Genomic DNA, 21,722 nt, shown 5'->3' on the forward strand with positions numbered 1-21,722 from the left:
GAACCTAACTCTTCATAGGCTTCTAGGGACATTCCTTTTTATCCATTTAGTATGTTTAACCATATAAAAAACAGCTATATAAACAAATTTAGAGCAGGAAAATATATACAGAAACACTTATTAAACAGATATACACAATCTTATTATAATATTAGCTCTCTCTAAACGCCGAAGACTTTCAAAAACAACTACTGCCTGCCTTTACCAACAACGTATGTGTTATAAATAAACTTGTGACCATACAATTACTTAGTTTGATTTTATCCAACTTAACACTGATGAAAAATGCACCAGATTCGCTGTCAGCAGCAAATAAACTTTACTTTAAACTTGTATCATTTGAGTGATGCAGATTTCATATTTTCCATAAGATCAGTTCATATATCGGACATCGCTGTCGAACAAAGACGCCGATGGCCAGTGACGGAAGAACTGAGTTTATGCATCACAAACAAGGAAAGCAAATTACTAGTCGTACTATGGGCACGTATAGGCTCATGAATATTAAGTAGTGTTTACGATTCGTTCACTGGCCAGCTCACCAACGCCCACTCCTCCAGAGACTCCCTGTCAGCCAATCAGCCGCGATGTCAGGAACTCATTAATATTCATACAGCGATCCTTCGCCATAGTACGTTTCTCTTCGTAGGGAAGGATAAAAACGCGGACTTCCTGTAGTTTCCTATTAACAAATGCATATATAACGCAGAATATAAACGTTTGGAATATAACATCCGAAACTGGGACCATTGCGGGTACAGCTGCTGTAAATGTGGATTGTTTACGGCAGTCCTTGCATCCTTTTCTTCCCTCCCCTTTTCCTCTTTCCCGGAGCGCCGGAGCGGTGGTGGTGAGACAGCGCCTACAGCTGCTCCCGCTGACCGAAGATAGCGCCTGCAGAGCCGGTCACGGCCATCATATCACACCGGCCTCTTGACTGGGTTCGTTACACAGCAAAGCAGGAAGCCTTTGCTGCCACGTTATTGTGCATCTTCCTTCTGTGAAGAGAAGCGTACAACATCTTTATTGTATTCATCTTCACCTTCTCAGGTCTTTTCAGGAGTTTGATGTGCAGTTGCACTTGATATGGCTGTTCTTAAACTAGTCGATCAGGTAACGATTGCATTTGGATTTTTTAATACACAATGAATTCTTCCGTAAATGCTGATACAAAAACGTCTATGGTTTGTTGTTTTTATTAAACTAGTTTTGCACGCGATTCAAAACCATTAATGCCTGCACAAAATGGATAACGTTACTCTATGCTTGCTGCAAAACTACACGACGTATGCGCATATATATGTATATAACCATCATACCACGTACAAGTTCTAGTTATGTCATTTTAAACTATATTGTAGGTGGGATCTTTCTTCTGAGAACAAAACACCGTGCAAATCCGACTCATTAAACTCATTGATATGATACTATGGGAAATGTTGAAGATTATGATTTGTTTCTCCATACTGTGCATATTAATTTGTAAATACATTTTAATATTTGACGCACAACTTACGTAAGTCATCACGTTATCTGCTTTTATGTAGCACACATTTCCTGCTTGATGTGATGCTGATGTTAATTTGGCTATAAATCTAATCTACACCAAATCTTTGAAAAAGAAAAGCCAATGCCAATGCAGTCTTTAGTTCAAAATCAATATATTCGCACAGACCTAAATCTGATCTATTTCTAATGAACTAGTACAAGTTCCTTCCAACATGCTTGAGCTCCATCCAGTTAAAGTCAAGCTAGTTAACTTCCTTCTCTCATTGCCAGCACTATTCAGTTCATTTGGTTGTGACAGGTCCATGGAATTAGGTTCCAACAAATCTTTACAGTATAGAAACCCAACAAAAGTTTCTCAAAAGTCTGTCAATGGTAATCAGATAAATAAATATACATTGATCTAGGTGGTACATTAAGCGCTGCTGTTATGTTGAACTGGGGAACCGTACAAAGTTGAATGAAATGTTGCATTTTCTTTATCTTTGGGCAACGTACTCAAGAGAGAGAGTGTTTGTGTAGACATATCTACTGTAACAGTCATGTGATAACTTCATACCTTCATACCTAGACTCATTGCAAAAGATTGAGGAAGCTGTCCTTGCGACTTGCAGCTTGATGTCTGTCAGTCCCATGGACTTTACGCCAAGGTTGAGATATTTTTCCGCTGTGAGACTATGTGTTGTAGATTCTAGAAATCTAAATCTTTAGTAATAGTTTAGCCTGTCTCTAGTTAACATAGGCCTGCTTTATAGGAACGGTTTTATGACCTTGCGCACTACATTTCATTGTTAAAGGAATGTTCTGGGTTTAAAACAAGTTAAGCTAGTCGGCAGGCATATGTCATGCTGTTGATTTTATAAACAATCACTCATCAGACTCATCACTCACAACATTAGTATTCCAGGATCTTAAGGGATACAAATTCTGTCATTTATTCACCCTCATGTCATTCATGCTTGTATATGACGCTTTTTATCTGGGAGCACAAAAGAAGATCTTTTAGGTCTTCGTTGTTTTGCGCCGATACAATGCAACTCAAGGGTGGCTAATGTTGTTTGGTTACCAACGCTCTTCAAAATAGCTTCTTTTGTGTTTTGCTGACAGAAAAAGGTCAAACAGGTTTGGAATGACATGAGGACGAGGAAATTATGACAAACATTATTTTGGGGTGAACTATGCCTTTGATTCCTTAATAGCGTCTTGCCCCATAGACTTCTATTTTAGATACACTTCTGTAAATGAAGTTCCTGTTTGTTTTTTCAAACTGAGCGATGAGTCAAAATCGTTTTCCGTGAAAATGGACAATGCCTATTCCACAGATTATAGAGTTTAGCTTGTGTTTAAAACCAGGACATGTTCCTTTCTGAGTGGGAAGAATGTTTATGGTTATATTTGTTATTTGCCCCAAAGAGGAAAAGAACAGGAAGTTGTTGAATCCCAACATTCCCCCCTCTCGTGCTTTTTGTAGTCCCAGAGGGCTACACGACACAAGTTCAGAGAGATAGAGGGAGAAAGGGAGGGGGAAATGAGGGCTGGTGGTGTGTTTACGGGTTATACTGACTTTTATAATGCAAGGCTTTCGTCAGTTCAGTTATGTACTTGCATATAAATGCATGATTATTGTTCCAGCTCTTTACATTAGTTGATATTTTAGTGTAGTTTGAATAAAACTCAACATTATCCCGAAATCAATTTGTAGCCAAATGCAAATCTTTCAGACATAAAGAGAACCGCATTTCAATTTTGCAATTCATGGGTTGATCAGTAGTTCCGAATTCGTGAGGAGTCTGTCTGCTTTGTTTTGAAGAAGACACAAAAAGGTCTGCAGTGCTCTGTCAAAAGTAGAGAAACCCTCACCCCTCATTGGCTATTGTGGAAGTCTGGCTCACTCTTATTCGCCCTTTTAGAGGGGATAGGGTGTGGGGGAGGGCCGTGTAGCCTAACACATGTCAACAATGGCTTCAGTGTTTGAGTGTTTGGTTTTGGCATGGAGCAGCACTGGGAGGTCGGGGAATGTCCTCATTTGTGATGAGCTGCGTCCAGTTCTTTGCTTGTGCCAGTGCTCAGCAATCTCGTCCACAAGCCCTGCGGTGCCATTACACAGACAACTGTTGTCACGCTGCACAGCCACCAACTGTTGTGTTCTCTGTCCTTTGAGAGAGAAGCTGTGTGCTGGTGTATGTAAGACTGAGGCGATATCACATGAGGTGATATTGACATTTTGTTCTCGCGCAGTGTCTCGGCAACCTTGGCTTCTGTTCTACTTTGTCCGGAGGTGCTCTTTCATAATTCAGGAGACTAAATAGAGTTTTAATTTATGATTCGATTTAAATATATATATATTTTATGTCTCTCCTGATATTTCTTTAAATACAATTTGAAACAAATGAGAAGCATATTGTTGTGGACGACAATATGCTGTAGCGCTATACAATTTGAATAGACTACTTCAGAGAAAGTTAGTGCCACACTGGTTCCCTAGACGGAAAATCTATGAATTGTTCCCTTAGACTTTTGGAAGATTGCAAAAAATAAGATTTGTGATTAATAAAGGTTTATGATGTTTACACATTATCTATCAAGATAATATTTACAAATGAACAACATTTTTTGCATTTGAACTTGAAGCCTAAATACAATCACCAGAAGTAAGAAGCTAACATGGGGCTAAACAGACTACCACAGTCGCTCAATATCAACGTCACCACAACATTTTCAAAGTTTATAAAAAATGCGTTTCCTGGTAAACAATCTCCATCCATGTTAGAGATTATATGTGAGATTATATGCACAATGATGTAGGATGTAGTCGGTTTTAGCAACATGTTCGTAACCGCCGTTTTTAAGACACAATAAAGCTTTTAAATCATGAGCAAGTTATAACTGGTGTTTTTTTTTCATAGAATAAAATGTGACAATATTAAGAGGTTTTGTTAATCACAGATCTTATTTCAGGCGATTTACCAATAATCATAAAAATATGTATAGACGGTTTCATCTTAACAACATATGCAAACACTCCTTTGACTCCCAGTTTAACTTCCAGTACACATTCACAAACAATAGTTTGCCTGTAGATTATTTGCTGATAAAAATCAAGATAAACCGAGAAGAAACGTTACCTGGCTAAACTTGTCTCTTCAATATTTCGAATTTAGTCTCCGACACCAAGCTCAACAGGCAGATGTCAATGTACCATATGGTTTGTTTAAATGCGTCAACTTCAGGATCCATTCAACAAATTGTTTATTTAATAACATGAACATACAACAAAATTCAACAAATTATTTATTCAATACAACAAATTCAACAAATCGTTTATTCAATACAATTATTATACAGTCAAATAATAATATAAATGAATATTAACTTAAATTAAATATAAATAGTTATATTGTAAGACACTAGCCAAACACAAAGTTTCCACTAGTGGTTGCCTGAGTGGCGACATCCACTGATCACGTTAAGCTCTACCATTTTCCTATTGGGTGTCAGTCCTGAAAGTCACTCTTTATTTGCATTAAGTTGAAGATTTCTCAACTTTGTCTCGTCGCTAGACACGGCCCATCCCGTCGCCAACTGTTTGTGTCGCCGGAAGTCGACAGCTCTCCATTGAAATTAATGGGATCATACATTGTCGCTTGTAATGTGAACGATGGGATGGAGCGATGGAACCGGAAGTGCTAAAATGCTATCTCGCTTCTGGGGTTTGCATACAATAAAATTTAATCTCTGAGGTACTCTATTAAATAACCGTTTTTGGTAACACATTGGAGTTCTTATTGACACTCCTCATATCTTTAATGTCTGATTTAAGGTTTTTGTAATTCCCTTATGAGGCTCTATAGAGAATGGATGTGAGTCATCTGTGTAAAGTTGCAGGAAAAGTTTCAGCGGTTTGTTGCTTTTAGAGAGCCGCGTTACAGAAATGACTGAAGGCTTGTGGTAAACTGGCAGAGCTGGGATGTTTTTTATGGATGATAAAATGTGAGTGAGTGAGTGGGTGAGAAGTGAGATGGCCTATGGCAAGCGTTTTAAGCATATAAACCTTTGGTTTGACTATCCATAAAATATATTTAAGAGTTTCAATTGTATTTCGACGTGTCATAATTATAATTTGACTAGTCAAATTGATAATTGGAGATATCTACAATTATAATTGCGCTAGTAAGAAATCTGATTCGAGACATCTGTAAATAAACTCTATTTGAGTTTGTAATGACGTCATAGATATCTAAGAATAACGTATCACACATACGCAAAAGTATTTTAATATATCTCAAAATATAATTGTGACTAGTCGAAACATAATTAGAGATATCTGAATGGTGCCTGCTCCTAGTCGAATCTGCTGTTTATGTGACATGAGACTTAATTTACTCAGCTATTCCCCCACACCAGAGCCAAACCCACTAGAAGGCATGGTAGCGCAACGGCTAATGCTGTGTTCCGATGAAGCCATGGTTATAGCAAAGGAGACAACAGGCTAGTTTTTTAAATGGATGTCAATGGGTTTAGTTAGCTGTTACGCTTTCTCCAGTTGGAAGTATTACAGACCCTTCCGTCTCACTAAAATAAGCCTTACTTATCTAAATCTTCAATTGTAGATTTACTAGTAATAGATTATTTTCAGATATCTACAAATGTATTTTTGGATATCTTTAAAAATGATTTATTAAAGATATCTTAAATGTGATTGTGACTAGTCAAACACCAGTTAGAGATAACTCAAATTATTAATGATCCTGTTAGATATCTCTAATTGGAATTATGTTTAATTGCAGTTTCTACTAGTCAAAACTCGTTTGTAGATATCTGAAAATATTTTCCAATGGAAGAATATGACTAGACAAAACAGCTTTGTAGATATCTCGAATGTATATGATGACTAGCACAAAAAAACATTGCAGATATCTTCATTGCCTGTTATGACTAGTCATAATTACGTTGTAGATACACTAATTCCAATTATGACAGGTCAAAATTTCTGAAGAGATACCTGGAATTGCAATTTTGACTAGTACAGCCAGGACTATTTTATGTCGAAATGGCCTGCCATAAAAATACATCTCAGGTTAACACTAAAACAAAGATGCATACAAACAAACTGTGAATAAAACAACAAGTTTGAGACTGTGTGTCTATGAAGTGGCCCTGAGTTTATGTTGAGTTAGCTTGCATGCTGGTCCGACTGGCTGCATGTGTTCCGTTGTATAGCGGAAGTGAAAGTGCTTTCCACGCTTCCTCTGTGTCATTTCTGAGAAGGTAAAATTAAGAAACAGGAAGTGTAATGGTGGGGGTTATTGCAGAGACACAGGAAATGCATATACAGTCAATTGTATCTCTTACTAGGCAGCCACCTTACTTTCATACCGCCTCTTATCCCTCAAATGTCTCAGATATCATGTGATTTGTTGTGCTGCCAAAATGATGTATGGCAGGGGTCTTCAACAGGGGGTCTGTGACCCCAAGTGGTGTCGCTGTGGTACTGAAGGTGCTCTGCAACATATTTTTATTTCTTAGCTTTTATAACTTTATTATAGGCCCGGAAGACCTATCATTTCATACAGTCATGTGACCACGATAATATTGAGACAATTTTGCTATTGCGATTACACGATATCGATAATATTGTTACATCCCATAATGTTTACGCAAAGCTACCGTTAAAAAGGCAATGTAAATAGACTAAAACCACTGAGGTATGGATCTTGATGAGCAAATATTCCTATATCTGGCAACACATAGTAATTCTATATTAGGCAGTTTCTGAATGTTGGATCAGTTTACTTGTTCCAGAAAAATGAAAGAACATAAACTGCATAGATGAAAAACATGACTTTATTTCCCCATGAGTGGTGAAAAGCTTCCTGGTTGCTGTAGACTGGGTTTTAGACCCTGTAATTGACATTTCATGGAAATGCAGCAGCCTGTGGTTTCTTAACTTGGTTTTGTGACATATGGTAGTTTTGTGCTGACACAGAATTAAACATAACAATAATCAATTTAATTTAAACTAAAATATTAATATCGGCTATTTATATCAACTAAAAGATGTTTTACAGTGATTCCAGGTCACAAAGACTAAATGTGATCCACCATATTTTCTGGGCTATAGTGAACTGATGGTCTTAAGTTCTCAATTTGTTCTGAAGAAAATGTAAATTTCCTACCAAGATGCTTGATGCTGTGCTTGTGTCTGGTTTCCAGGCTGTAGGTTGCAAATACAGTTTCAGGTCAGGCTATCTTTATGCTTTAAATATTCTTTTTTTACAGCCACCCCTTGTTCAAGCCATCTTTAATGGAGACCCTGATGAGATTCGTATGCTCATATGTAAATCAGAGGACATCAATGCACTGGTAAGAGAAAATCTCTCATTTTACCTTTCTCTGTCCCATTAATACTCTAGGAATCCCAAGGTAACAGACAAAGATTTAAATACATTGGCGACAGGACACACAATTGTTTTTGAGGCTGTGCTTCCCCCAGAATATTTATTTATTCTTTTCTATCAGCATCCGCCCTGATGGCTCCATCAAGAACTCAATGTCCAAATGTTTGTGCTCAGTCCAGTTTTACACATATGCAGTCAAAGCCTTAGGGTTTGGGTTGTCTCTCTGTACCCAGACTTGCTGCTGTCCTTGTTGATCAGTCTCACTTTCTTGCTGTCTCTCTATCTCTCAGGACACAGAGAAGCGAGCTCCTCTTCATGCAGCTGCCTTCCTTGGAGATGCTGAGATCACAGAGCTCCTCATTGTCTCCGGTACAACTGTTTTCCTCCCCCGTTCTTCCCAAGCCATCCTCCACAGAACCTTTATACTATAACATCTCTGTTCAAAACCAACTGAGCCCATTAAACTATGATTGTTTGGTGCAACATGTGGTAAAATGGTGACATAACTTCCTTTAAACATCTAGCCATTAGAAGTTGAAGCTACTTGTATTTATTAAGTTATCATGATTGTTGTTGTTTGATTACTTTATGTATTTCTTTGTTTTTAGGGGCACGAGTCAATGCCAAAGACAGCATGTGGTTGACACCTCTCCACAGGGCTGTGGCATCACGTAGTGAGGTGGGCTTGCTTATAAAACAGCTTGTCATAGCCAAATCATATGTTTTCATAGTAGCTTTACCCATTTTAAAACATGTTTTCCAGTCCTGGGTGTACTTTGTTGGCCATGTAAGTATTCGTTCTACTGGTGTATTCAGTCATTTTATTTCTCACACCTCTAGGAGGCGGTTCGTGTGTTGATCCGACATTCTGCCGATGTTAACGCGCGAGATAAAAACTGGCAGACACCTCTGCACGTTGCGGCTGCTAACAAGGCTCTACGCTGTGCTGAGGTCATCATCCCGCTCCTGAGCAGCGTTAACGTGTCAGACCGAGGCGGACGGACCGCTTTGCATCACGCCGCCCTCAACGGCCACACAGAGGTACTGTCAAAAGACATTTAGGAATTCTCAACTGGTAGGATGTAACCTAAATTGTGTCTCTGTGCCAATGGGCCTATTTCACATGAAGCGGAAACGGCGTCTTCGCAGGGGAAAGCAACTTCTACAGATTAAATCACATTGTAATAGAATGTGCTCGTGTCATTTCAAGCTACTTACGTTTAACTGTACTATCTTTTTTTTAGCTTAAACCAGCTAAGGCCCAGCTCAAACCAGCGACCATGCTTCAAATCTAACCAGCATATGCTGGTTTTACATTTATGCATTAGGCAGGCGCTTTTATCCAAAGCGACTTGCAGTGTATACAATGTTTCTGAGTATCTGCAATCCCTGTGATCGAACCCATGACCTTGGAATTGCTAGCGCCATGCTTTAACCACTGAGCTACAGGAAAGCTGTATTATCAACAGGGTATAAAATTGGGCTACAAAGATTTAAATTCAGGACCTCAAATTAAACAAGGTTTCAACTTTTAAAAGGTAGCCACAAAAACCATGTCAAATGTTTGGTATGCATGTTTTACATAACATAAACTTATGATTAGAAATCACATGACTACTGATATGAACTGATAACCAGCAATGCTGAAATGTTCTAGAGCTCACAACAATTCAGCGTGTTTTTTAAAAGGTCATTATATAAATTGTGTCAATCACAGCACAAAGATCTGTTATTGATTCATGCTAAACTGCTTTTGACTGACATCTTCCATTTCTGCATCATCATCTTTATCTCTCTCTCTTTCTCCTCAGATGGTTAGCCTCCTCTTGGCTAAGGGTGCCAACATTAATGCTTTTGATAAGAAAGACTGCCGTGCGCTGCACTGGGCTGCATTTATGGGTGAGATGACATCTTATAAACAGTTATGTACTGTATTTGGCTTTTTATTAAAGAAATTTGTGAAATTTCGCGGCATGTAGTGGTGAGGTTACAAATTGCAACCAACGGCTCCACTCACCCCTCCCTTTCGAAGCAGAGGATTATGCTGTTTTCGCTTCTTTGTCGAAGGAGATAACGTATTTTGGAAACACGCGCTGTAGAGCAGTTTGTCCGTTTAGGGCTACTGTAGAAAGAACATGGTGAATTCCATGTAAGGGGACCAGCGGTGTACATGGATAGAATAAGCTCATTTTAAGATAGTAGAAACATAACGCTTCGGCACGTAAGGTCTTCATACACCTCTGAAGAAATAGTTGTGTATATTATATTGCATTTTTGTCAGTAGATCCTTCTTAATATCTCACATTGCACCTTTAATTCTCCATCTTTTGGTTGTTACATGCTTAAAACATTAGCGTTCTGCAAAACATCTCTCTTCGTGTTTCTGAAGAATGTATGAGTAAAAGATATCATTGAATGTTTTTGAAGACATATTTCTTTACGAAACTGTGTTTGGGCTGTTTTCTCTTCAGGTCATTTAGACGTGGTGTTTTTGTTGGTGAGTCAGGGAGCCGAGCTCAGCTACAAGGACAAGAGAGGATACACACCTCTTCATGCTGCTGCTTCTAATGGACAGATCGCTGTTGTTAAACACCTGCTTAGCCTGTCTGTCGAGGTACCAGAATATACATATATACATATTGATGAGGATTTTTTTTGTGCATCAGAACTGCACTGATGAAACACACATTAAGTTATATCACAATAAACAGGAAGTATTGAAAACGAACTGAATTAGGATAGACTTTTACAGTTAATTTATTTTCTTATCTATAGTTTGCTATAAGTAATTATACAACCGTTCTTGAATCTGATTGGCTGAGAGCCATGAGATATTCCACTTGTATCACCAGGGTTTCTGATATATCTATAAACTTGTGCCGTATCTATAAATGCAATATCGCTCTCGTAGTCATGTGATAGTGCTCTTATATCAGCAGATGCGATCACAGCCATGCTGATATTAGAGCAATATCACACTCCTACTCGAGCGATATTGCATAAATAACTCATACTCCTTGTTCTGTGTCCTCTGCCCCCATAGATAGATGAAGCTAATGCTTTTGGGAACACAGCTCTCCATGTAGCATGTTTTAATGGACAGGACGCTGTGGTCAGTGAGCTGATTGATTACGGCGCTAACGTCAGTCAGCCGAATAACAAGGGCTTTACGCCGCTCCACTTCGCAGCTGCGTCCACCCATGGTGCCCTATGTCTGGAATTCCTGGTCAACAGTGGAGCCGATGTCAACGTACAGGTACGTCAGACCACGACCAACTACAGCAGACAATGAAGCAGATGTGAACCGGTGACAAAATGGGGTCTACCCACTTACTTCACTACCCACCTGCTTTCTTCAGAATTATCAGTATTGTGTTGTTTGGACTCGTACAAAGTTTATCTTTTGTGCCGTCTCTTTAGAGTCGTGATGGAAAGAGCCCACTTCACCTAACAGCAGTCCACGGACGATTCACTCGCTCCCAGACTCTCATCCAAAATGGTATCTGAATCTGAACTGTGACTATAGAGCTATTTTGCATGTTGAAGCCGCGAATTACAAGTACAGTGATTGTTTTGATACAGGAGGGGAGATAGATTGTGTCGATAAGGACGGAAACACTCCGTTGCACGTGGCCGCTCGATACGGCCATGAACTTTTAATAAACACCCTTATCACGAGTGGAGCTGACTGCACCAGGTTGGAATCTTTGGTAAAAATCTCGGTGAATCATCATCATCATTGTTTTTTCTTTGTAACACATTCTGTTTCTCTGCAGAAGAGGAGTGCACGGCATGTTTCCCCTGCATCTCGCAGCTCTGAATGCGCACGCCGACTGCTGCCGGAAGCTTCTCTCCTCAGGTACTGACTCACCACCAAATCGAACACGCATTTCGTAGATATGTAACACATAAAATACTTGTATAAATATGCATAAAATATAATATAGTAAAGATATTTTAGGCCTGAATTGTTGAGTATTGTGTATTTAGATACACAATACTATAATCTAGACTCTGGCTTGCTGTTATATCTTTGTGCTTTTATTAAAGTGATAGTTCACCCCAAAAACCCTGTTATGACTTTCTACCGCTGAACACAAAAGAAGATATTTTCAAGAATGCTGGTAACCGAACAGTTTTATTGGCACATTCACTTTTATTGTATGGATACAAATCCAATGTCCGTCGATGGGTGCCGAATAAATATATTCTTTTCTGTTCTGTGGAAGAAAGAAAGTCATTCAGGTTTAAAATGACAAGAGGGTAGTAAATGATGACAGAATTTCATTTATGGGTGAACTATCACTTTAATTGTATGTATGTTGAAGTTCGTCCTGTTGAAACACAGTTCGGTTGCACACATTTGTATTCTCACCGTGAGCAATGTGTATTTGTCTTGCCTTTGCTATTCTCCTATTTACTTCTCTTGCACTAACATCCTTTCTTCTTTGTTTCTCTCTTTTTCTCACTCACTATATCCCTCTCTCTTTATCCGACTTTTTTTTCTTCTCCATGTCGTTGTCATCACCTCCTGCGGTCTGGTATTGTGGCTGTCTGTGTCCCGGGGCACTTTCCTCTTCCACACGCTGTCTTCCTACTCTCCATCCCTACATTCCCTCTCAGGGCGGAGGTATAGCATAATGTGCCCTCTCAGTAATGACTCGGTCCTATCTGCAGGCTTCCAAATCGACACTCCGGATAACCTGGGGAGAACGTGTCTGCACGCCGCGGCTGCAGGCGGGTGAGTTTTTGTTGCGGTCAAACAAGATGGAATTTACCTCCTGGATTGTGGCAAAAGATATCTGTGTGATCAAAATCCTAATCCTGTATGAGTACAACAGTTGGTAGCTTTTTGTAACATCTGATCAAAAATGCCATTGAGTCTGTAGTATTTTAAAATGGGTGTATTTTATACATAAGAGAAAATAGGATTTTATAATATAGAAAACAAGAACACAAAATTATCTTTTTTTTTGCAATGTGAAAATGTTTTTCTTGACAGGTCACTGAAAAGCATTTCTCAGTGCAACTATTTTTCATCTATCTCCTTGAATGGTTAAAGACCGGAATCTCACAGCATTGGCTAAACTTACGTTTCGGTAACACTAAAGAAAAAGTTGATCCCATAATAAACAATGTCATGTATCTAGTCTCATGCCACTCGAAACTCTGTAAATGACCCTTTCTTCTGTGGAACAAAAGAAGATTTGAGGTTCTGTGTTCATATGTTGCAAGTCAATGAAACCCAATGTTGTTTTTTAACCAAACGTTCTTGGAAATATCTTCTATTGTGTTCTGCAGAAGAAAAATAGTTCAGATCAGAGTGAATAAACGATCAAATCATTTTCCTTTTTGGGTGAACTGTCCCTTTAAACCACCAGAAAAATGTATTATAGATTTTAGAATGAAATCGGCAACATTTTTGACAAAAATCTATTATTAATATAATGAGTAGCATGAATCGATTACATGCAAATATTATTTGAACCAGTTGAATGGTTTAAGGGGAAGACGATTGTACAGAGGGACTAGTTGAGTTCAGGCTAGTTAACTGTATAGATTGTTTTAATACCCATCTGTCTTACGTTATCTTGTCAGACCTGCTGTGTGTCTGCATTCCGGCTCAAGACAAAGCTGCAGGGGCATAGCCATGTTCCTAATGTTTCTCTCTCTCTCTCTCTCTCTCTCTCTCTCTCTCTCTCTCTCTCTTCTCTCTCTCTCTCAGTAATGTGGAATGTGTGAAGCTGTTGCTCAGCAGTGGAGCTGATCATAACCGCAGGGACAAGCATGGAAGGTGAGTTCTCGGTATAAGTGAGACATTTAAGTCAGAATGATTAAACGCTCGCTTTTACACATGTGCTGCTCTCAGCTGGAGTTCAGTAGTAAGGTTTCTAGACAGACTGAATGCATTTATAGCATCTGTACTATGCAGTGCATTCAGGAGATATGTTCTAGGCCTCATGTTCACAGAGTAGCACAGTTGTTTATATAATGGAGTCACTCTGTGATAAATGTTGCAAAGAATATCCTTTCATTCTAATCATGAATAGAATCCAACCTTTATCAAAACATTTGTGCAGGTTTTATTAAACATTGATGTATGCGTCATTTACATTTTGTAAGATCGACTAGATTATTTGTAGATGTCTCTATCAGGGTGTGCTAATCTTCATGTCAGCTTTTTGTTTGTTTGGACAGGACCCCTCTACACTATGCAGCAGCTAGCCGTCACTTTCAGTGTCTGGAGACTCTGGTGTCCTGTGGTACCTGCATTAACGCCACTGACCAGTGGGGACGCTCTGCCCTGCACTACGCTGCTGCATCGGATCTGGACAGGAGGTATAATAAACATTTAGACAAACAGCTGCGTCCGAAATCGCATTCTGTGAGAGTATGTACCGATTTGAATACCTACCTATCGAATTGAGTGCAATGTCTGTTTTCATCTCTGGAGACTGCTCACTGCTACAGTAACACATCTATCAGCGTTGCCAAGGCAACCCCAGGCTATTTTTAAGACTTGTGTCAATGGGGTAATTTATGTGCTGAAACGGGGGCTTTGCTTCAAGTTTATAAGGCAAACAAAAACACTGTAAAATATAACCACAGAGTTTTTTTTTTCCTTAATTTATCGTTTAAATTTATGCAAAATGTATTCTTATTTTAAAGGGGTCATATGGCGTGAATACATGTTTTTCTGTGTCTTTGGTGTGTTATAAGTTGCCCATGCACGTGAAGTTGCCAAAATTAAAGTGATAGAACAAAGGATGCATTCTATCTAAAAGCGAATGCTCACCCAGACCTGGCTGAAACGCCTCGTGTAACCACACCTCCAGTTCATGGTATTATCTGACTAGACCGCCGAAATGTATACGCAAGTAAGGTGGACGTACCTGTCAGTACAACTGCTTTGGAACCCGAAATTCCAAATGTGGTAAGAGGCGTTACATTTCCGTCACAAGCTTGCAGTATTCGACCAATCACTACGCACTGGTTAACTGGCCAATCATAGCACACCTCATTTTCAGAGCGATGAGCTTTTTAAGAAATCCACACGTTTCAGAGAGGCAGGGCAAAGAGGAGATACAAACATGCACTTTATGTGGAAAATATTGCGTTTTTTTTACTTTAAATCGTACACATACACATTGCATTACACCTAAAATAAACGATAATATTCGTTTTAGCCGTGTCAAATGACCCCTTTAATATTGGATGTTTTCTTACTCAAAGGTTAGACCGTCTAATAAATAATTATAAACAGAGTTCGCCTCCTCCCACTTATTTCTGAGTGAGAAGTGTGTAAGATCATCACATGGATTTGTGTGCTTTCTCTAAAGGCGGCGTGTGGTCCTGGAGCCAGAGAGTGAGGGAGTTCAAGCAGAGAGAGAGAAAGAAGCAGCACAGTGAGTCCTATCTGTCCACATCTGCTCAGCTTCATGTCTCCTCCTGACCTCCATTTACACCCGGCACTCGCTCCATTTACAAAGTGTGCTGCACTCACACCTAAAACTTTGTGTGTCATCAGTTTACAGACATTGCTTTGCATCCTCACTGTGACCCTTTATTCATACTTTTTCAGTGTTTATGTTGACATGCAAATCTGTTTTATAGATTTTTTATTTATTAATAGATTTTCTTAAAGGGACAGTTCACCCAAATATGAAAATTCTATCTTCATTAGACATTTACTCATTCTCAAGTTGTTTCGAATCTTTACATTTGAACACAGAAAAAGATATTTGGAATAATGCGTTCTTGGCCACCATTGACTATCATAGTAGGAAAAATCGCTTCACAAATTTCGTTGTTCTGCTGAACACAAAACAAGATAGAGTTCTGGCGCACTCTTGACTACCATTGTCATTTTTCTTACTATGGTAGTGAGTAAATGGTAAGTAAACTGTTTCGTGAACGCGAAATTTGCTTTATGTATATTCTTGCTTTCTAAACTTTATATATAAAGAGAGACAAATAATGAGCTTGAAGTACAGTGCAAAATCATGTGTACCTTTGCTTTCAGTATATTATAACACTATTGTACACGCAGGTGTCTAGCGTACCTGATACAGCATAATGCCGCCCCATCACTCAAAGATAAGCACGGCTACAGTGCTGTTCATTATGCGGCAGCGTATGGACACAGACAGTGTCTGAAGCTGGTGAGGTCACTTCCTTAATCTCATTTGAATTTGTTATTTGCGTTTGAAAATATTTTTTTTGTATCAAACTACTGTATTAGTTAACAAAAAATGTGTGACAAAAGGTCTTTGTGACGCTTCATATGCCACATGCTGGTGAAGTGAGAGAATGAATGTGTTTAATTCAGGTGATCATAATTAAGAGTTATCATCTGTGATTCTGATTCTAAATTATTGGATTTTAGCTACTGGACAGAGATGAGAACCATCAGGATGAGATGGAGAACGGCCAAACCAGAAGTCCACTGCATCTGGCGGTGAGTCCAAACTCTCAGGCACACACACACACACACAGTCCTAGTGAGAGCGAAACATGTTGACATTATACGATGTTTGGCAAACATTATTGGGTTGATTTATTAGCTACTCAAATATTAAAGTCTCCATGTTATGTCCTCGCTAGTCAGTTTTTGAGACGTTGTTGTCACGTGTTTGTGTATCTAGGCGTATCACGGTCATGCACAGGCTCTAGAAGTGCTCTTGGAGGGTCACTGCGAGGTTGATCAGGGGGATGAAGTGGGTCGGACCCCCTTAGCCCTCGCTGCCCTCAGGGGCCACACTGACTGTGCTCTCACTCTCCTAAACCACGGGGCATCGCCAAGAAGCAGAGACACTGTCCGTGGACGTACACCTATCCACCTCGCAGGTATTACACCTGTGCGTGTATCACAGTCGAATAATTTAAACTGTAGTAATGACACAACTGGTTAAATCTATGGACCCTGTTGTTTTGCTCACCAGTAATGAATGGTCATATGTCATGTGTGCGCCTCCTGCTGGAAGACTCTGATAATGCAGATCTGGTGGACGCGGCAGACACTCAGGGACAGTGAGTGATCATTAATGTCGTCATAAAATCTGTGCAGGGACTTCTGGGAATATTATAATTGATGGCGTAATGCATTAGTGGATCCTTTTAAATGGATTCCGACATTTTGTTCGTGATGACTTAATTTTTTCTCTGTGCATTCGTGTCTTTAGGACCCCTCTTATGCTGGCAGTAATGGGGGGTCACATGGATGCTGTGTCTCTACTGTTGGAGCGTGAGGCCAGTGTGGATTTGACTGATCATCATGGTCTGAGCGCTCTACACCTCGGGGTGAGTTTACTACTCACTGCAAACAAACCTTTTCAAATCTACTTTTATTGTGTAGACGTATGGAGCCTTTGTGTCTCTTAGTCATACTTTCTTTTTTTTCTCAGCTCTTGATTGGACAGGAGGAGTGTGTTCAGTCTCTGTTGGAGCTTGAGGCATCAGTTCTGCTGGGGGATTCCAAGGGCAGAACGGCGATCCATCTGGCTGCATCGAGGGGACACGCGTCCTGGCTAAGCGAACTGCTTAACATCGCCTGTGCCGAACCCCCCGTACCCCCGTTACGAGACAACCAGGGATACACACCCCTGCACTGGGCATGTTACTTCGGTCAGATCTCCATATATACATTTTATTTTATTCACTGTAGAAGCTTTCATTTTGGGGGTCGTGCACTTAGCATCTTTGTGTTACAGGTCACGACGGCTGCGTGGAGGTTCTTCTAGAGCAACGTCACTTTCGACAGTTTGAAGGAAACCCCTTCACTCCACTGCATTGTGCTGTGTACGTCTGCCGCCTGATTGAAAATTCATACAACTCATTTGTACTTTTGTGTGTCCAACCGGCGTGCATCCTTTGTCCCGCAGGGTCAACGACCATGAGGCTTGTGCAACCCTTTTACTAGAAGCCATGGGATCAAAGATTGTAACTTGCAAAGACTCAAAGGGCAGGTGAGTTCGTTTTATGATCATTATTCATATGGTGGCCTAAAACAGTATTTGGACACTTGAAACTGTATGAATGTCATTAGATTCGAAAACAAAATATGTCCTTTTTCAGGACTCCTCTACATGCTGCTGCATTCGCTGGTCAAGTAGAATGTGTTCAGTTGCTCCTGGCCCATAATGCACCTGCGGATGATGTCGACCAATCAGGACGCAGTGCCCTGATTTTGGCAGCCGAGAGAGGACGAGTGGAGGTCGTAGGTACATATTTTTCAGTGTTTCTTCTCTCGCATCACTTTTCTTTTTGTTTTTTCGGGTGTGAAAATGTGTTAAGTGACTTTCAAATTGTGCCGTGTTTTTCAACAGAGACTCTGCTTGCCAATGCAAATGTTAACCTCAGTCTGACCGACCAGAAGGGCAATACTGCACTTCATCTAGCCTGCAGTAATGTAAATATCTGTCTTATAGCAGGAAATATGTTCATTGTTTTTAAATTTTCAATAGAAGTATGAACTATGATGTGCTGAATGATCAGTTTCTAATATACAGCCATTGAAAAAAATTAAGAGACCATTTCAAAATAGTTTTTCTGATTTTAAAAAATACCATTTCTAGTTGCGTGTTTAGGTAAAATGATCCTTTTTGTTTCAATCTGTGAACTACTATCAATATTTCTAATATATTAATCAGAACATTGTTGCAGAAAATGTAGACTCAAGAAACAAGTCAAAATAACATAAAAGATGCTCTGTATTTTGTCAGACCTCAAATACTGCAAAGAAAACCGGTTCATATTCACGTCTAAGCAATACAACAGTAATATTTGTACTTGTCTTGTCATGCTCTCAGTCTTTCACATTGCTGTTTGATGACTTTATCACTCCTGGGGTTTGATCTTGTTGAAATTCAACAGACAGCCGACTGGAATGGGCACAATACATCTAGAAGTGCTGATAACAAAATTTGGAATGGTCTCCTAGGAATGTATAGGATATAATATAAGTTACAGCTCATGTTTACTGTATGTGATTTTAAATGCAAGCTAAAGCTGATTTATTTTGCAAAAACAAGGAAAACTATTAAAACTGCCATTTGTTAGCTGTGACTATGAATTGAATATTACATGCACACTAAGATTGCAAAAAGAAATGAAATATGATGCAAACAGCAAGTTCATTGCCTGAGCTCTTCCCTGTCTATTTCAGGGAATGGAGGAATGTGCGTCACTCATTCTTGGAAAACTTCCAGACTCCGCCCTCGTCGCTACAAACGCTGCACTGCAAACGTGAGATCCTTTTTGCACATAACACTCGTCTGATAAAAGACGCAAATGTTGCTCACCGGTTGTCTTTCACTTTCTCAGACCTCTTCATCTGGCTGCACGCAGCGGTATGAAGCAGACGGTACAGGAGTTGCTCTCTCGAGGTGCCAGTGTTCAAGTGCTAGATGAGAACGGTACGTCTTCCTAAACCTCTGATGTCATCAGATCACATTCGTTCAGTGTCCGTCTTTCAAAGCTTTGACATGCGTGACCCTTTTACCCCGTGTGTTTGCCGGCCTAATGGAATGCAGCTTTCGTCCAATCGTGCCCCCTTTGTTCCACCTCCGCCCTTTCCTTTCCCTCTTTCTGCTCTCCTGTCTCTCTTGTTCTTTGGCTGTCTTTCCCCGCAGGTCTCACCCCTGCTCTGGCTTGCGCTCCAAGCAGGGAAGTGGCTGACTGCCTGGCTCTCATTCTGGCTACCATGATGCCTTTCTGCTCCCCTTGCAGCTCTGGAACTCCCTCACCAGGCGCCCTGCTGAAATCTCTGCCCCGCCACACCAAGAATCCCCAGGGTCCTCGGAGTCCAAGGGACCCCTCCAGCGAGGGCACGACCCCCGAAAACGACTCGGACTCGGAGACGTTTTGACCCCGTAGTTTTTCCCCGTTACCCCTCATAGTTTTAGAAGCACATGGCATCAACCTCATAGACGTTTGTAATGAGTTGAGATTATGGCACACTTGGTACACTTTCTTTCTGCCACACTTGTTTGCACAAGAGACTTTTTGTCTAAAGCCATTCGACTTTAATAATGATTCGACGGATGTCTTTTGTGTTTGAGATTGCCAAATGTTGACTCCTCGGAATCACACTTGAAGTTCAATGGGAAGTGTGGTGCGCAATGTTTTAACTTGTGGACTGAAAGCAAAAAACCTGTGGAAGCACAAGGTCGCACACACATGAACCTCTGTAGCCAATGGGACCAATTCACATTTTTGGTTAATAAGTGGATTTACTGATTCTCAATATATGTGTTTCAAATGCTTATTTACGACAATACAAAGTACATGAAACCAAGGAAAATCAAATGCAAATTTCTAGACAGTACATCAGTTGTACTTCACATGTATTGTATGTCACGTTATAAAATGAAGGCTCTTGAGCTTTATGTTGTTAAAAAGAGATTTTTATTAGGTAGAGATATAGATTTATAGGCCTTGATGGTCTAGTTTGCATCGGACGCTTTTGGACACTTTTCGGTTCTGTTCCTTAGACATTGCAGCAGTGTTCAAAGAAATCTTGTCATTCAGGTTCAGTTTTAGGTTCTTGTGAGAAGACATGGCATGTTATGCGAACCAGGATGTTCATACAGATATTTATTGCTATTTAGTTAAAAAGGGTACTAGATTTGAATGCACTTATGTATAAGTAAAAGGTGTTTAAACTTTGAACCCTAGAGTGTAAAAAAAATCTTGTTTTTTTTCTCTACTTAAGTATTTCTATTATTTGCACTGGTTGATTCCTTTTAATGGTTTTCCAAACTCTGTCACGTACCCATTTCTCCTAAAAGATAAAGTGCTGCAAACAAAAACGGTCATTCAAAACCTCATAATGAAAATGTAAACCATCATTAGTCTGTTTGCCTTTCTCTACAATGTGCCAGTTTCTAAAGCATGTCCAGTGCCTTGTTCTTCATTTTCAGAATTGTTATTCTCGGTGTGTGTGGGTTTGTATGTGTCTGTGTGTAATGAAAGAATACGTAAATGTGAAGAGAAGTCTGGGTTATTCAGTTCACCTGCCAGCCATAAGCCAATGGTTCACCCTTCCTGATGTTTGTGCCTATGAGTGTGTGTTTGCTACAGAAAATACAAAAGTGTTTGTACATATCAACACATGGATGTTAAGAGCAAAACTTGCACACAACTGTCTTATAACTAAAGCGCATAGTTGATTTTCATTACGTCAAATGAATTGAGTGTAAAGATGCAGAGGAATGAAATCAAGCAGTATTATAGAACAAAAGCTTTGAGATGTGTGACAATCTTCTTGTAGATCATGTTTCCCCTGCAATGTATCATGGAAGGTTCTTCGTCAGCTCAAGTTTCTTTTTATAAAATGTATGGCTACATAAAAGGTTTTACCAGGGTTTTTTGATTTGTGTGGAGTTTGTTATACCTTCAATTTATGGAAATAAAGAGAAAGGCCAAGCTTAAAGGGATAGTTAACCAATACATTTTAATTCTCTCATCATTTACTCACGTCAGATTGTTCCAGACCTGTAAAAATGATTACATTTTCCTATTCACTAAGGAAGATTTTTGGAAGAATGTCAGTAACCAAACAGATCTCACCCTCCATTGATTCCCATAGTATTTATTTTCCCTACGATGGCAGTAAATGGGGGATAAGATCTGCTTGGTTACTGACATTCTTCCAAAAATCTTCCTTTTACGTTCAGCACAACAAAGCAATTTATACAGGTTTGGTATAATCTAAGGGTGAGTTAATGACGATTGATCATTTTTGGGTGAACTGTCCCTTTAAGAGTTATATCATGGAGAAGTCAAATGCAGGTACTTTCATTTCTCCAATTAAAAAAA

At 39.6% G+C, this 21,722-nt stretch overlaps 1 protein-coding gene across 9 annotated transcripts; it reads left to right on the forward strand.

The window, feature by feature from the left end:
* The first annotated feature begins 639 nt into the window (after window positions 1–639).
* ankrd44 (ankyrin repeat domain 44) lies at window positions 640–21,267 on the forward strand. 9 transcript variants are annotated; one of them, XM_079463675.1, is made up of 29 exons: window positions 685–941; window positions 1,051–1,113; window positions 7,786–7,869; window positions 8,195–8,273; window positions 8,513–8,583; window positions 8,745–8,945; window positions 9,716–9,803; window positions 10,376–10,518; window positions 10,948–11,160; window positions 11,325–11,403; window positions 11,487–11,601; window positions 11,681–11,763; window positions 12,582–12,645; window positions 13,630–13,698; window positions 14,103–14,243; window positions 15,245–15,310; window positions 15,955–16,066; window positions 16,291–16,362; window positions 16,550–16,751; window positions 16,847–16,934; window positions 17,087–17,204; window positions 17,309–17,528; window positions 17,615–17,702; window positions 17,786–17,869; window positions 17,979–18,124; window positions 18,230–18,312; window positions 19,069–19,148; window positions 19,227–19,318; window positions 19,535–21,267. In XM_079463675.1, the coding sequence occupies exons 2-29, from the start codon at window positions 1,087–1,089 to the stop codon at window positions 19,768–19,770; spliced, it is 3,144 nt and encodes a 1,047-aa protein (XP_079319801.1). In that variant the 5' UTR covers window positions 685–941; window positions 1,051–1,086; the 3' UTR covers window positions 19,771–21,267. The 9 variants fall into 9 exon arrangements, with proteins under 9 accessions (XP_079319802.1, XP_079319806.1, XP_079319801.1 ...); XM_079463681.1 differs by having other exon boundaries at window positions 19,632–21,267; XM_079463677.1 differs by having other exon boundaries at window positions 831–941; window positions 19,078–19,148.
* The last annotated feature ends 455 nt before the right edge of the window (window positions 21,268–21,722 follow it).

The sequence above is a fragment of the Barbatula barbatula genome, assembly GCF_947034865.1.
Source record: "Barbatula barbatula genome assembly, chromosome: 9".
NCBI lineage: Eukaryota > Metazoa > Chordata > Actinopteri > Cypriniformes > Nemacheilidae > Barbatula > Barbatula barbatula.